Genomic DNA, 15,981 nt, shown 5'->3' with positions numbered 1-15,981 from the left:
TGGTCACTATACACACTGACACTTTGCCAGAAAAGAACCGATAGGCGGGTCGTCTGCGCTGCTGGTGGAGATCTGAAAGATCGGTTCGTGGCATGTGTTACATCCTGATGAAGACTTCGAAACGCGCTGATAATAAAACCGCATCAAGTCGACTTTGCATCCAGGACCGTTCTTTCGGATCTCCACCTGCAGCGCTACCTCCTCCTGCTTGACTGAAAGCCTCCATATGTGTAACTTCAGGCAAAGGAGCTGTCAGTCAAGCAGGAGGAGGCAGCGCTGGGCAGGGAATAGAGCTGATTTCCCAGTAACGGAGGAACAACCGGCCATGTAAAGGGATTGTGGGACTGGTATCTGAAAGCTACATGCGCATATAAATGGCCGGGGTGAAATCCTGCTGCACATTCCCTTTAACTTGTCCATGAATCTCTGTTCACATCGTGAAATAATCGGCGCGGTTGCGATCAGGATCCTGTGCGGCGGCTGAAGACTCCGAGCTCTAGAATAAGTTCATAGTTCTCATCACTGAGAGACACCTAAGAGGGCGAATAACCAGCTAACGTTGGAGGACACGAGCATTGTGCTGCTGACGGTCTCTCGGGCGGACGTTATTAATCAGCGCTCTTGTCGATGCCTCGTCTTCATTAGTCTCTATTCACATCAATGTCGCCTGGCAAAATATGGATCCGGCAATAAGCGTCATCCGGCATTGTTACAGAAAACGGTGAAAATACTGCGCAGCGAGTGGATGAGGAACAGCGGCTCTCCATGACAACGCAGGTGGAGAGGGATACAGTGCAAACAATCCATTGGTACCATTTCTGTCCCTGGACCCTGCACAAAATAATACAAGGACAAGCAAAATCCCCCGAATACAAGACATCACGGCTTTATTTACTTCTGCAGTCACTGAGTGCAGTCTCTGGGTACAGTCTCTTCCTCCTGCACAGTCACTGGGTGCAGTCTCTTCCTCCTGCACAGTCACTGGGTGCAGTCTCTTCCTCCGGTGCAGTCTCTGGGTGCAGTCTCTTCCTCCTGCGCAGTCTCTGGGTGCAGTCTCTTCCTCCTGCGCAGTCACTGGGTGCAGTCTCTTCCTCCTGCGCAGTCACTGGGTGCAGTCTCTTCCTCCTGTGCAGTCACTGGGTGCAGTCTCTTCCTCCTGCGCAGTCACTGGGTGCAGTCTCTTCCTCCTGTGCAGTCACTGGGTGCAGTCTCTTCCTCCTGCGTAGTCACTGGGTGCAGTCTCTTCCTCTTGCGCAGTCACTGGGTGCAGTCTCTTTCTCCTGTGCAGTCACTGGGTGCAGTCTCTTCCTCCTGCGCAGTCACTGGGTGCAGTCTGTTTTTCCTGCAAAGTCACTGGGTGCAGTCTCCTCCTCCTGTGCAGTCACTGGGTGCAGTCTCTTCCTCCTGCGCAGTCTCTGGGTGCAGTCTCTTCCTCTTGCGCAGTCTCTGGGTGCAGTCTCTTCCTCCTGGGCAGTCACTGGGTGCAGTCTGTTTTTCCTGCGAAGTCACTGGGTGCAGTCTCCTCCTCTTGTGCAGTCTCTGGGTGCAGTCTCCTCCTCCTGTGCAGTCACTGGGTGCAGTCTCTTCCTCTTGTGCAGTCTCTGGGTGCAGTCTCTTCCTCTTGCGCAGTCACTGGGTGCAGTCTCTTCCTCTTGCGCAGTCACTGGGTGCAGTCTCTTCCTCCTGCGCAGTCACTGGGTGCAGTCTCTTCCGCCTGGGCAGTCACTGGGTGCAGTCTATTTTTCCTGCGCAGTCACTGGGTGCAGTCTCTTTCTCCTGTGCAGTCACTGGGTGCAGTCTCTTCCTCCTGCACAGTCACTGGGTGCAGTCTCTTCCTCCTGCGCAGTCACTGGGTGCAGTCTCATTCTCCTGTGCAGTCACTGGGTGCAGTCTCTTCCTCCTGGGCAGTCACTGGGTGCAGTCTCTTTCTCCTGGGCACTCACTGGGTGCAGTCTCTTCCTCCTGGGCAGTCACTGGGTGCAGTCTCTTCCTCCTGGGCAGTCACTGGGTGCAGTCTCTTCCTCCTGGGCAGTCACTGGGTGCAGTCTCTTCCTCCTGGGCAGTCACTGGGTGCAGTCTCTTCCTCTTGCGCAGTCATTGGGTGCAGTCTCTTCCTCCTGCACAGTCACTGGGTGCAGTCTCTTCCTCCTGCGCAGTCACTGGGTGCAGCCTCTGGGTGCAGTTTCTTCCTCCTGTGCAGTCACTGGGTGCAGTCTCATTCTCCTGTGCAGTCACTGGGTGCAGTCTCTTCCTCCTGGGCAGTCACTGGGTGCAGTCTCTTTCTCCTGGGCACTCACTGGGTGCAGTCTCTTCCTCCTGGGCAGTCACTGGGTGCAGTCTCTTCCTCCTGGGCAGTCACTGGGTGCAGTCTCTTCCTCCTGGGCAGTCACTGGGTGCAGTCTCTTCCTCTTGCGCAGTCATTGGGTGCAGTCTTTTACTCCTGTGCAGTTTCTTCCTGCTCTAGCTCAGATATATCTATCTCATTTCTATCTACGGCTCTGACTGTCTCCTTGCGGAGGTGACACGATATGACAGGTTTGGGGACACTGGTGAGTGACGGCCCCCCGCGTTGCGCTGGGGCAGCTGTGAGGCTCTTGCGTTCTGTCAGACATGATGCGACGCTCTGACCGGTGTATTTCGCATTCTGTCTGCGGTGAGTGGCATCATGATTGAATGATGGACAGGAGGAGGCTGTGAGCACCTCAATTAATCAGGACTCCGTCTTGTCATCAATCATGGCTGCCGGTGAGACGATGATTAATATCAAAGCTCCAGTGAAGATGAACTCATCGTATGACCTCAATTTCCAGAGTGGGAATACTTAACAAGATGTGATACAGGTGACAGCAGCAACAACACGGCCGTGTGACCGCAATGTATGGAGAGGGGGGGGATGTAACAGGTGCAACAATGTATCAGAGTGACATTACTGCGGACACATTATATTATTACAACATCTGAGGAGACCTAGAAGCCATGATTATCTCAGCACACACAGTCCTGGTGCAAGTGAGGAGGCCGCACGGGGCGCGAGCTGCAGAGAGAAAGGCTTTACACCATGCACCCAATATCTCCCTAAGACCACCCTGAACTCGCACACCAGGGTCCACGCAGAACTGGATCACGCCTGGTGCTTCCTACTCACCATTCTTTGCTGGGAGGACATCATGTTGTCCCAGTCAGCGTCGGCCTGCATGTTGGTGACAAGAGAGGTCAGTTCCTCAGGGTGAGATTTGTGGAGTAGAAGGGTGTGGAGGGGCAGATGGACGCCCAGGTGCTGATCGTCTGGGTCTTCTTTTTCCCGTGAAGACAGATCTCCTCCACTTAACTCCTCCTCTCCATCAGCTTTACAGGTGAATGGAGAGGTGGCGGGCTTGGACGACATCCTTCTGTAAAGTAACAATATAACAAATCATTAAATCTATACATACACCCTACACAACAGTAACAACCTACTGACAACCACCCTGTATACCTACCCTGTGTGAGAGGTTGTCAGCCTCGCCACATCACTGATATAATGATATCAGACCACACCCCTTATACTCCAGCCCCGCCCCCATGATGACATCACTGATATAATTATATCAGACCACACCCCTTATATTCAAGCCCCGCCCCCATGATGACATCACTGATATAATGACATTAGACCACACCCCTTATACTCCAGCCCTGCCCCGTGATGAGATCACTGATATAATGAAATTAGACCGCACCCCTTATACTCCAGCCCTGCCCCCGGTGATGACATCACTGATATGACATGAGACCACACCCCTTATACTCCAGCCCCGCCCCTGGTGATGACAGCACTGATATAATGACATGAGACCACACCCCTTATACTCCAGCCCTGCCCCGGTGATGACATCACTGATATAATGACACGAGGCCACACCCCTTATACTCCAGCCCCGCCCCTGGTGATGACATCACTGCTATACATTACATCCCTCATCTATCACTGCTGACAACCCGCCTGTACACATGTGTGAGAGGTTGTCAGCCCCGCCCCCTGGTGATGACATCACTGATATACAGTGGCTTGCGAAAAAATTCATCCCCTTTAGCTTTTTACCTATTTTGTTACATTAAAACCTGTGTGTAAATATTTTTGTCATCCAATTTGTGTGTGATGCATCAGCACTAGTCTAAGTGCTCAAATAACTAAAAATTGGCATGTGCATATCTATTCACTCCTTTTGCGATGAAGCAATTCCCTTCATAAGTCCCATGCTTAGTGAAATCTAAGTGTCACACGTCTGTCACTATATACATTTTACCCTTTTCCGAAAGGCACAGAGGCTGCAACACCATTAACAAGAGGCACCACTAACCAAACACCATGAAGACCAAGGAGATCTCCAAACAACACCATGAAGACCAAGGAGATCTCCAAACAACACCATGAAGACCAAGGAGATCTCCAAACAACACCATGAAGACCAAGGAGATCTCCAAACACCACCATGGAGACCAAGGAGATCTCCAAACACCACCATGAAGACCAAGGAGATCTCCAAACACCACCATGGAGACCAAGGAGATCTCCAAACAACATCATGAAGACCAAGGAGATCTCCAAACACCACCATGGAGACCAAGGAGATCTCCAAACACCACCATGAAGACCAAGGAGATCTCCAAACACCACCATGGAGACCAAGGAGATCTCCAAACAACACCATAAAGACCAAGGTCAGGGACAAAGTTGTTGAGAAGTACATGTCAGGGTTGGGTAATAAATAAATCTCCGAATCTCTGATGATCCCCAGAGCACCATCAAATCCATTATCATCAAATGGAAAGAACATGGTACCACAACAAACCTGCCAAGAGAGGACGCCACCAAAACTCTCAGCCCGGGCAAAGAGGGCATTAATCAGAGAGGCGGCACAGAGACCAAAGGTAACCCTGAAGGAGCTGCAGAGTTCCCAAGCAGAGACTGGAGTATTTGTCCATATGACCACAATAAGCCGTACACTCCATAGAGGTGGCCTTTATGGAAGAGTGGCCAGAAAAAAGCATTTACTTACACACAAAAATTGTAAGGCTCGTTTTGAGTTTACCAAAAGACGTGGGAGACTCCCCAAATGTATGGAGGAAGATCCTGTGGTCAGATGAGACCAAAACTGAACTTTTTGGCCACCAAGGTAAAAGCTATGTCTGGCGCCAAACCAACACAGCTCATCACCTAAAGAACACCATCCCCACAGTGAGACATGTTGGTGGCACCATCATGATGTGGGAATGTTTTTTGCCAGCAGGTACAGGGAAAATAGTCCAAGTCGAATGGAAAATTGATGGTGCGAAATGCAAAGATATTCTTTAGCAAAATCTGTTTCAGTCTGTCAGTGAGTTGAGACTGGGAAAGAAGTTCACGCTCCAACAAGACAATGACCCAAAGCTAAAGCAACACTCAGGTGGTGTAAGGGGAAACAAGAAAATCATCTAACTTGAAGGAGCTGGAGCAGTTTTGCCTTGAGGAATGGACAAAAATCCCAGTGGCGATATGTGGAACCTCATAAAGAGTTGTCCAAAGCGACTTGCAGCTGTAATTGCTGCAAAAGGAGGCTCCACAAAGTACTGACTTTAGGGGGGTGAATAGTTATGCACACAGAAGTTTTCAGTTATTCTGTCCTATTTGTTGTTTGCTTCACAATAAAAAGAAAATCAAATGTTCAGATGTCGGCACGTTCTTTACATGAACTGATGCAAACTCTAAAAAAAATCAGTGAAATTCCAGGTTGCAAGGTAGAAAACACAAAAAATGCTAAGGGAGTGAATACTTTCGCAAGTCACTGCAATGACATGTGATCAGACATAAGGTCACACCCCTTATACTCCAGCACCGGCGGCCCCTCATCTATCACTGCTGACAACCTGCCTGTATCCATGTGAGAGGTTGTCAGCTCCGCCCCCTTGAGGTGACATCACTGCTATAATGACCTGAGACCACACCCTTTGTACTCAAGCACAGGCCCTTGGTGATGACATCACTGATATAAGAACATGAGACCACACCCCTTACACTCCAGCCCCGCCCCCTGGTGACGACATCACTGATATAATGACATGAGACCACACCCCTTATACTCCAGCCCCGCCCCTGGTGACGACATCATTGATATGAGATGTGACCACACCTCATACTCCAGCCCCGCCCCTGGTGGTGACATCACTGATATAATGACATGAGGCCACACCCCTTATTCTCCAGCCCCGCCCCTGGTGAAGACATCACTGATATAATTACATGAGACCACACCCCTTATACTCCAGCCCCGCCCCATGATGACATCACTGATATAATGACATGAGGCCACACCCCTTACACTCAGCCCCGCCCCCTGTAAGTATATCCAGGTCTTGCATTATCAGGAGATTTTGGGGACGTCATATGGGACCCGTCCTATCACCTCTCTAATTCTCTACTTCGCGCTGATCTCAGACTTTCGTAGCGTTAATAGGACGTTAGGTGCAGAGAATTATCAAAGACTTTGAAAGAGGCAAATAGTGAGTAATTTCTGTATTTTTTTAGACTCACGTCTTCAATTAATCATAATTTGTTGGTTTGAAAAAAAAATCAAACCCTGCGTTCAATAATTTATCTCATTTTCCTGCATGAATCCCCTTCCACATCAATGCGTTTCCCGCTTATACTTATTGTCAGGGGACGGCATAAAAGCAGATTTAGTCTTATTTTATTGATTACAACGGAGCTTTATTTCACAGTCACTGCATTAATAACAGCGGCCACAAAATAAGAGAAACACGTTAAATTTTAAAGCAGCTTCTATGCAGCGTGTTCAAATGTTTTATTTAATGCCGAGAAACTCATTAGTAAAATTACACTTAATAAATTAATACATCTTGAGATGAAGGTTTCCAAAATATGCCGCCGAAAGCCCAGAAACAGATTCATCCCTAAAAGACGACCCAGAAACAACAAGAAAAAGTTTCTACTAAGTAAAGATCAATCACATAGAAACAGAATTTATACAACTGCTGTGTAATATAACTGATATCTGGAGAGCGGTGATGTCACTGCTGTATAATATAACTGATATCTGGAGAGCGGTGATGTCACTGCTGTATAATATAACTGATATCTGGGGAGCGGTGATGTCACTGCTGTATAATATAACTGATATCTGGAGAGAGGTGATGTCACTGCTGTATAATATAACTGATATCTGGAGAGCGGTGATGTCTCTGCTGTGTAATATAACTGATATCTGGAGAGAGGTGATGTCACCGCTGTATAATATAACTGATATCTGGAGAGCGGTGATGTCACTGCTGTATAATATAACTGATATCTGGAGAGCGGTGATGTCACCTCCTGTATAATATAACTGATATCTGGAGAGCGGTGATGTCACTGCTGTATAATATAACTGATATCTGGAGAGCGGTGATGTCACCTCCTGTATAATATAACTGATATCTGGAGAGCGGTGATGTCACTGCTGTATAATATAACTGATATCTGGAGAGCGGTGATGTCACTGCTGTATAATATAACTGATATCTGGAGAGCGGTGATGTCACTGCTGTATAATATAACTGATATCTGGGGAGCGGTGATGTCACTGCTGTATCATATAACTGATATCTGGAGAGCGGTGATGTCACTGCTGTATAATATAACTGATATATGGAGAGCGGTGATGTCACTGCTGTATAATATAACTGATATCTGGAGAGCGGTGATGTCACTGCTGTATAATATAACTGATATCTGGAGAGCGGTGATGTCACTGCTGTATAATATAACTGATATCTGGGGAGCGGTGATGTCACTGCTGTATAATATAACTGATATCTGGAGAGAGGTGATGTCACCGCTGTATAATATAACTGATATCTGGACAGCGGTGATGTCACTGCTGTATAATATAAGTGATATCTGGAGAGCGGTGATGTCACTGCTGTATAATATAACTGATATCTGGAGAGCGGTGATGTCACTGCTGTATAATATAACTGATATCTGGAGAGCAGTGATGTCACTGCTGTATAATATAACTGATATCTGGAGAGCGGTGATGTCACTGCTGTATAATATAACTGATATCTGGAGAGCGGTGATGTCACTGCTGTATAATATAACTGATATCTGGAGAGCGGTGATGTCACTGCTGTATAATATAACTGATATCTGGAGAGCGGTGATGTCACTGCTGTATAATATAACTGATATCTGGAGAGCGGTGATGTCACCGCTGTATAATATAACTGATATCTGGAGAGCGGTGATGTCACTGCTGTATAATATAACTGATATCTGGAGAGCGGTGATGTCTCTGCTGTATAATATAACTGATATCTGGAGAGCGGTGATGTCACTGCTGTATAATATAACTGATATCTGGGGAGCGGTGATGTCACTGCTGTATAATATAACTGATATCTGGAGAGCGGTGATGTCACTGCTGTATAATATAACTGATATCTGGAGAGCGGTGATGTCACTGCTGTATAATATAACTGATATCTGGAGAGCGGTGATGTCACTGCTGTATAATATAACTGATATCTGGAGAGCGGTGATGTCACTGCTGTATAATATAACTGATATCTGGAGAGCGGTGATGTCACTGCTGTATAATATAACTGATATCTGGGGAGCGGTGATGTCACTGCTGTATAATATAACTGATATCTGGAGAGCGGTGATGTCACTGCTGTATAATATAGCTGATATCTGGAGAGCGGTGATGTCACTGCTGTATAATATAACTGATATCTGGAGAGCGGTGATGTCACTGCTGTATAATATAACTGATATCTGGAGAGCGGTGATGTCACTGCTGTATAATATAACTGATATCTGGGGAGCGGTGATGTCACTGCTGTATAATATAACTAATATCTGGAGAGCGGTGATGTCACTGCTGTATCATATAACTGATATCTGGAGAGCGGTGATGTCACTGCTGTATAATATAACTGATATCTGGAGAGCGGTGATGTCACTGCTGTATAATATAACTGATATCTGGAGAGCGGTGATGTCACTGCTGTATAATATAACTGATATCTGGAGAGCGGTGATGTCACTGCTGTATAATATAACTGATATCTGGAGAGCGGTGATGTCACTGCTGTATAATATAACTGATATCTGGAGAGCGGTGATGTCACTGCTGTATAATATAACTGATATCTGGAGAGCGGTGATGTCACTGCTGTATAATATAAGTGATATCTGGAGAGCGGTGATGTCACTGCTGTATAATATAACTGATATCTGGAGAGGGGTGATGTCACTGCTGTATAATAGAACTGATATCTGGAGAGCGGTGATGTCTCTGCTGTATAATATAACTGATATCTGGAGAGCGGTGATGTCACCGCTGTATAATATAACTGATATCTGGAGAGCGGTGATGTCACTGCTGTATAATATAACTGATATCTGGAGAGCGGTGATGTCACCGCTGTATAATATAACTGATATCTGGGGAGCGGTGATGTCACTGCTGTATAATATAACTGATATCTGGAGAGCGGTGATGTCACTGCTGTATAATATAACTGATATCTGGAGAGCGGTGATGTCACTGCTGTATAATATAACTGATATCTGGGGAGCGGTGATGTCACCGCTGTATAATATACCTGATATCTGGAGAGCGGTGATGTCACTGCTGTATAATATAACTGATATCTGGAGAGCGGTGATGTCACTGCTGTATAATATAACTGATATCTGGAGAGCGGTGATGTCACTGCTGTATAATATAGCTGATATCTGGAGAGCGGTGATGTCACTGCTGTATAATATAACTGATATCTGGAGAGCGGTGATGTCACTGCTGTATAATATAACTAATATCTGGAGAGCGGTGATGTCACTGCTGTATAATATAACTGATATCTGGGGAGCGGTGATGTCACTGCTGTATAATATAACTAATATCTGGAGAGCGGTGATGTCACTGCTGTATAATATAACTGATATCTGGAGAGCGGTGATGTCACTGCTGTATAATATAACTGATATCTGGAGAGCGGTGATGTCACTGCTGTATAATATAACTGATATCTGGAGAGCGGTGATGTCACTGCTGTATAATATAACTGATATCTGGAGAGCGGTGATGTCACTGCTGTATAATATAACTGATATCTGGAGAGCGGTGATGTCACTGCTGTATAATATAACTGATATCTGGAGAGCGGTGATGTCACTGCTGTATAATATAACTGATATCTGGAGAGCGGTGATGTCACTGCTGTATAATATAACTGATATCTGGAGAGCGGTGATGTCACTGCTGTATAATATAACTGATATCTGGAGAGCGGTGATGTCACTGCTGTATAATATAAGTGATATCTGGAGAGCGGTGATGTCACTGCTGTATAATAGAACTGATATCTGGAGAGCGGTGATGTCTCTGCTGTATAATATAACTGATATCTGGAGAGCGGTGATGTCACCGCTGTATAATATAACTGATATCTGGAGAGCGGTGATGTCTCTGCTGTATAATATAACTGATATCTGGAGAGCGGTGATGTCACCTCCTGTATAATATAACTGATATCTGGAGAGCGGTGATGTCACCGCTGTATAATATAACTGATATCTGGAGAGCGGTGATGTCACTGCTGTATAATATAACTGATATCTGGGGAGCGGTGATGTCACTGCTGTATAATATAACTGATATCTGGAGAGCGGTGATGTCACTGCTGTATAATATAACTGATATCTGGAGAGCGGTGATGTCACCACTGTATAATATAACTGATTTCTGGAGAGCGGTGATGTCACTGCTGTATAATATAACTGATATCTGGGGAGCGGTGATGTCACTGCTGTATAATATAACTGATATCTGGAGAGCAGTGATGTCACCTCCTGTATAATATAACTGATATCTGGAGAGCAGTGATGTCAACGCTGTATAATATAACTGATATCTGGGGAGCGGTGATGTCACTGCTGTATAATATAACTGATATCTGGAGAGCAGTGATGTCACCTCCTGTATAATATAACTGATATCTGGAGAGCAGTGATGTCACCGCTGTATAATATAACTGATATCTGGAGAGCAGTGATGTCACCGCTGTATAATATAACTGATATCTGGAGAGCAGTGATGTCACCGCTGTATAATATGTGCCCTAATGAGTCAGGAGTATGAATGCAGTGCACTGATGAGTCAGGAGTATAAATGCAGTGCACTGATGAGTCAGGAGTATGAATGCACTGCACTGATGAGTCAGGAGTATGAATGCAGTGCACTGATGAGTCAGGAGCGTGAATGCAGTGCACTGATGAGTCAGGAGTATGAATGCAGTGCACTGATGAGTCAGGAGTATGACTGCAGTGCACTGATGAGTCAGGAGCGTGAATGCAGTGCACTGATGAGTCAGGAGTATGAATGCAGTGCACTGATGAGTCAGGAGTATGAATGCAGTGCACTGATGAGTCAGGAGTATGAATGCAGTGCACTAATGAGTCAGGAGTATGAATGCAGTGCACTGATGAGTCAGGAGCGTGAATGCAGTGCACTGATGAGTCAGGAGTATGAATGCAGTGCACTGATGAGTCAGGAGTATGAATGCAGTGCACTGATGAGTCAGGAGTATGAATGCAGTGCACTGATGAGTCAGGAGTATGACTGCACTGCACTGATGAGTCAGGAGTATGAATGCAGTGCACTGATGAGTCAGGAGTATGAATGCAGTGCACTGATGAGTCAGGAGTATGAATGCAGTGCACTAATGAGTCAGGAGTATGACTGCAGTGCACTGATGAGTCAGGAGTATGAATGCAGTGCACTGATGAGTCAGGAGTATGACTGCAGTGCACTGATGAGTCAGGAGCGTGAATGCAGTGCACTGATGAGTCAGGAGTATGAATGCAGTGCACTGATGAGTCAGGAGTATGAATGCAGTGCACTGATGAGTCAGGAGTATGACTGCAGTGCACTGATGAGTCAGGAGCGTGAATGCAGTGCACTGATGAGTCAGGAGTATGAATGCAGTGCACTGATGAGTCAGGAGTATGAATGCAGTGCACTGATGAGTCAGGAGTATGAATGCAGTGCACTGATGAGTCAGGAGCGTGAATGCAGTGCACCTTCAAACTGGGAACTCAATAGTCTTGAACTGACAACTTAGGAACCCAAGTACAGTGCACTGTTATGTCTGGACCATAAATGCAATCCTAGGTCAAATCAGAAACATTGTTACATTGCACTGAATTGTCAGGGACACAAATCAACTGTACAAGTAAGTCAGGAACAAAAGTGAAAAGTACAAAGGAGTCAGGAACACAAGTAGAGCACACAGGGAGCTAAAATCACAAGTGCAAACAAGTCTGGAACACGTGAACACTGCATCCACAAGTCAGGAAATATGTGCACTTCACAGACAAGAACCAACAGACACAGCACTAATGAGTGAGGAACAGGAGTGGACAGCACGGACCAATCCAGAACACAAACTGCACCAAGCCAGGAATACAAGGACTGCACTGATCATTGAGGAACACAAGGACTGCACTGATCATTGAGGAACACAAGCATATTGCACTGCAGATTCAGGAGCCGCTGTATACTGGCAGCAGGGAAAATTCCCTTTAAAACCTCCAGATTATTTAATGTAAAACTTTAGAGTCCTTATCCCGGACCTTCGCGTTTCAGACAGATTTCCAGAGGTTTCAGATCATGCACATAGACATGTCTGTCTGAAACGCATGGGCCAGTAACACGGCTCCGAACTTCTAATGTGCATGAAGTGAACTGGACAATTTATAAGGATTTCTCCTTGCTGCTGCAGGGAAAATATATATCTTTGTACCGTGTTATCCAGTAGATAGAAAAATATTTAGATTTGAGAGTCCTCAGTGGTTGATATCTGTTAATGTCAAATAAAAGGTATCAACCACTGAGGACTCTCAAATCTAAATATTTTCCTTGCAGCTGGAATTTAGATTTCAATATGCACGTTTGGTCCACCTGAGTTTTAGATGTCTGTGCACTGGAGTTAGGCTATGTGCCCACGTTGCATTTATGAAGCAGAAAATTTCTGCTTCATTTCTGCAAGTCCTCTCCCGGAAAAACGCATGCGGAATTCCGCACGCGTTTCATCGCGCATTTTTCGCGCGTTTATCACGCGTTTTCCACATGCGGAATTGCCTTGCGTTTTTTATGCATTGGACAAAGGCAATTCTGCTTGCGGAAACGCAAAATTAAATGACATGCTGCGGATTTTTGAACGCAGCATAAACGCTGCGGAAAAATCTGCAGCATGTGCATAGAACTTGCGGAATCCCATTGGGGACCATGGGGTGCGTGTTACCAAGCGTTTTACAAGCGTTTCCGCTGCGGAAATTCCGCATCAAAAACGCTTGAAAAACGCTACGTGGGCACACAGCCTTACCGGTCCATAGAAACTAAGTGGTGACCTGACTCCTTGTTGTCTTTGAACAAGTGCATTGCACCGATGAGTCAGGAGCACAAGTGCATTGCACCGATGAGTCAGGAGCACAAGTGCATTGCACCGATGAGTCAGGAGCACAAGTGCATTGCACCGATGAGTCAGGAGCACAAGTGCATTGCACCGATGAGTCAGGAGCACAAGTGCATTGCACCGATGAGTCAGGAGCACCAGAGCATTGCACCGATGTGTCAGGAGCACAAGTGCATTGCACCGATGTGTCAGGAGCACAAGTGCATTGCACCGATGAGTCAGGAGCACAAGTGCATTGCACCGATGAGTCAGGAGCACAAGTGCATTGCACCGATGAGTCAGGAGCACAAGTGCATTGCACCGATGAGTCAGGAGCACCAGAGCATTGCACCGATGTGTCAGGAGCACAAGTGCATTGCACCGATGTGTCAGGTGCACAAGTGCATTGCACCGATGAGTCAGGAGCACAAGTGCATTGCACCGATCTGACAGGAGCACAAGTGCATTGCACAGATGAGTCAGGAGCACAAGTGCATTGCACCGATGTGTCAGGAGCACAAGTGCATTGCACCGGTGAGTCAGGAGCACAAGTGCATTGCACCGATGAGTCAGGAGCACCAGAGCATTGCACCGATGTGTCAGGAGCACAAGTGCATTGCACCGATGTGTCAGGAGCACAAGTGCATTGCACCGATGAGTCAGGAGCACAAGTGCATTGCACCGATCTGACAGGAGCACAAGTGCATTGCACCGATGAGTCAGGGGCACAAGTGCATGGCACCGAAGTGTCTGGAGCACTAGAGCATTGCACCGATGTGTCAGGAGCACCAGAGCATTGCACCGATGAGTCAGGAGCACAAGTGCATGGCACCGATGTGTCAGGAGTACAAGTGCATTGCACCAATATGTCAGGAGCACAAGTGCATTGCACCGATGTGTCAAGAGTACAAGTGCATTGCACCAATATGTCAGGAGCACAAGTGCATTGCACCGTTCTGTCAGGAGCACAAGTGCATTGCACCGATCTGTCAAGGGTCAAATACTAACTAGAAATCACTTATGCTTCTAGATATTTGGAAGAAGATCCTATTTTCTTGTAACAATCACTATGATATAAATGGGACATGTCTGCCGCAGGAAGTCAGCCTGAGAGTTCTCACTTTTACTGGGATGTGATAAAACTTGTCCAAAAGAAACTTAAAAACCTGTCAAGAGAAATGAAAACAGCTGTGCAGCAGAACAATCCTGAGCGAAATAGCTGAAATTCATGTGCTGTGCTCACTGGCAGCTGTTCAACAATGATATCTAGGAATTCCCTGCCGTATATCTCAATCTATCCAGAACATGGAGAACATGCCGCTCACATCTACCCGTCTCCTGCAGATGAAAGCTGACACACTGAATGCAGTGTGGAGTCTGCGCGGAGCCGGCGCACTTATAAGGGCCACAGGTGATCGAATACATCCCCCGTGGGCTCCATCTCTGCTCCTACAAATGTTCACTTGTCTTTACACGACAATTCTTACTGGCAGCATCTATAGCCCCAGATAGATATATAGATAGGAGAGAGAGGGGTGGGTGGGTTGATGGATGGATGGATGGATGGGTGGGTGGATGGATGGGTGGGTGGGTGGGTGGGTGGATGGATGGGTGGGTGGGTGGACGGACGGGTGGGTGGATGGGTGGACGGACAGGTGGATGGAGGGGTGGATTGGATGGATGGGTGCGTGGACGGATGGGTGGGTGAGTGGACGGATTTAGATGGGTGGGTGGGTAGTTTGGGTGGATGGAGGGATTGATGGATGGGTGGGTGGATGGGTCGGTGGGTAGTTTGGATGGGAGGGTGGATGGAGGGATTGATAGATGGGTGGGTGGGTGGATGGATTGATGGATGGGTGGGTAGATGGATGGGTGGGTGGGTAGATGGATGGAGGGATGGGTGGATGGATGGAGGGATGGGTGGATGGATGGAGGGATGGGTGGATGGGTCGTGAGTAGTTTGGATGGGTGGGTGGATGGAGGGATTGATGGATGGGAGGATGGATGGATTGGTGGGTGGACGGACGGGTGGGTGGGCGGTCGGACGGGTGGGTGGATGGAGTGGTGGATTGGATGGATGGGTGGGTGGACGGATTTAGATGGATGGGTGGGTGGATGGAGGGGTCGGTGGGTAGTTTGGGTGGATGGAGGGATTGATGGATGGGTGGGTGGATGGATGTGTGGGTGGATGAATGCATGGGTCGGTGGGTAGATGGATGGGTGGGTGGGTAGATAGATAGATGGGTGGGTGGGTAGATCGATCGATAGATGGGTGGGTGGAGGGATGGGTGGATGGATGGGTCGTGGGTAGTTTGGATGGGAGGGTGGATGGATGGGGGATGGGTCGTGGGTAGTTTGGATGGATGGGTGGGTGGATGGATTGATGGATGGGTGGATAGATGGATGGATGAGTGGGTAGATGGGTGGGTGGGTAGATGGATGGATGGGTGGGTGGGTGGGTAGATTGATTGATAGATGGGTGGGTGGATGGATGGAGGG

General features: G+C 47.2%; 1 protein-coding gene across 7 annotated transcripts in view; it reads right to left on the bottom strand.

Moving 5' to 3' along the window:
• LOC141174230 (transcription factor Sox-6-like) overlaps positions 1 to 15,981 on the bottom strand; it is a 454,128-nt gene that overhangs the window by 64,246 nt on the left and 373,901 nt on the right. For all 7 annotated transcript variants that reach the window (XM_073659057.1, XM_073659060.1, XM_073659054.1 and 4 more), the window contains one exon: positions 3,146 to 3,389. In XM_073659057.1, the coding sequence (XP_073515158.1) occupies positions 3,146 to 3,389 (244 nt within the window). The remainder of the gene's footprint in view (positions 1 to 3,145; positions 3,390 to 15,981) is intronic.

This window comes from Phyllobates terribilis, unplaced genomic scaffold (genome assembly GCF_046119375.1).
Source record: "Phyllobates terribilis strain yellow unplaced genomic scaffold, ASM4611937v1 Scaffold_13__5_contigs__length_258822181, whole genome shotgun sequence".
NCBI lineage: Eukaryota > Metazoa > Chordata > Amphibia > Anura > Dendrobatidae > Phyllobates > Phyllobates terribilis.
This window is presented reverse-complemented; position numbering and strand designations above follow the sequence as displayed.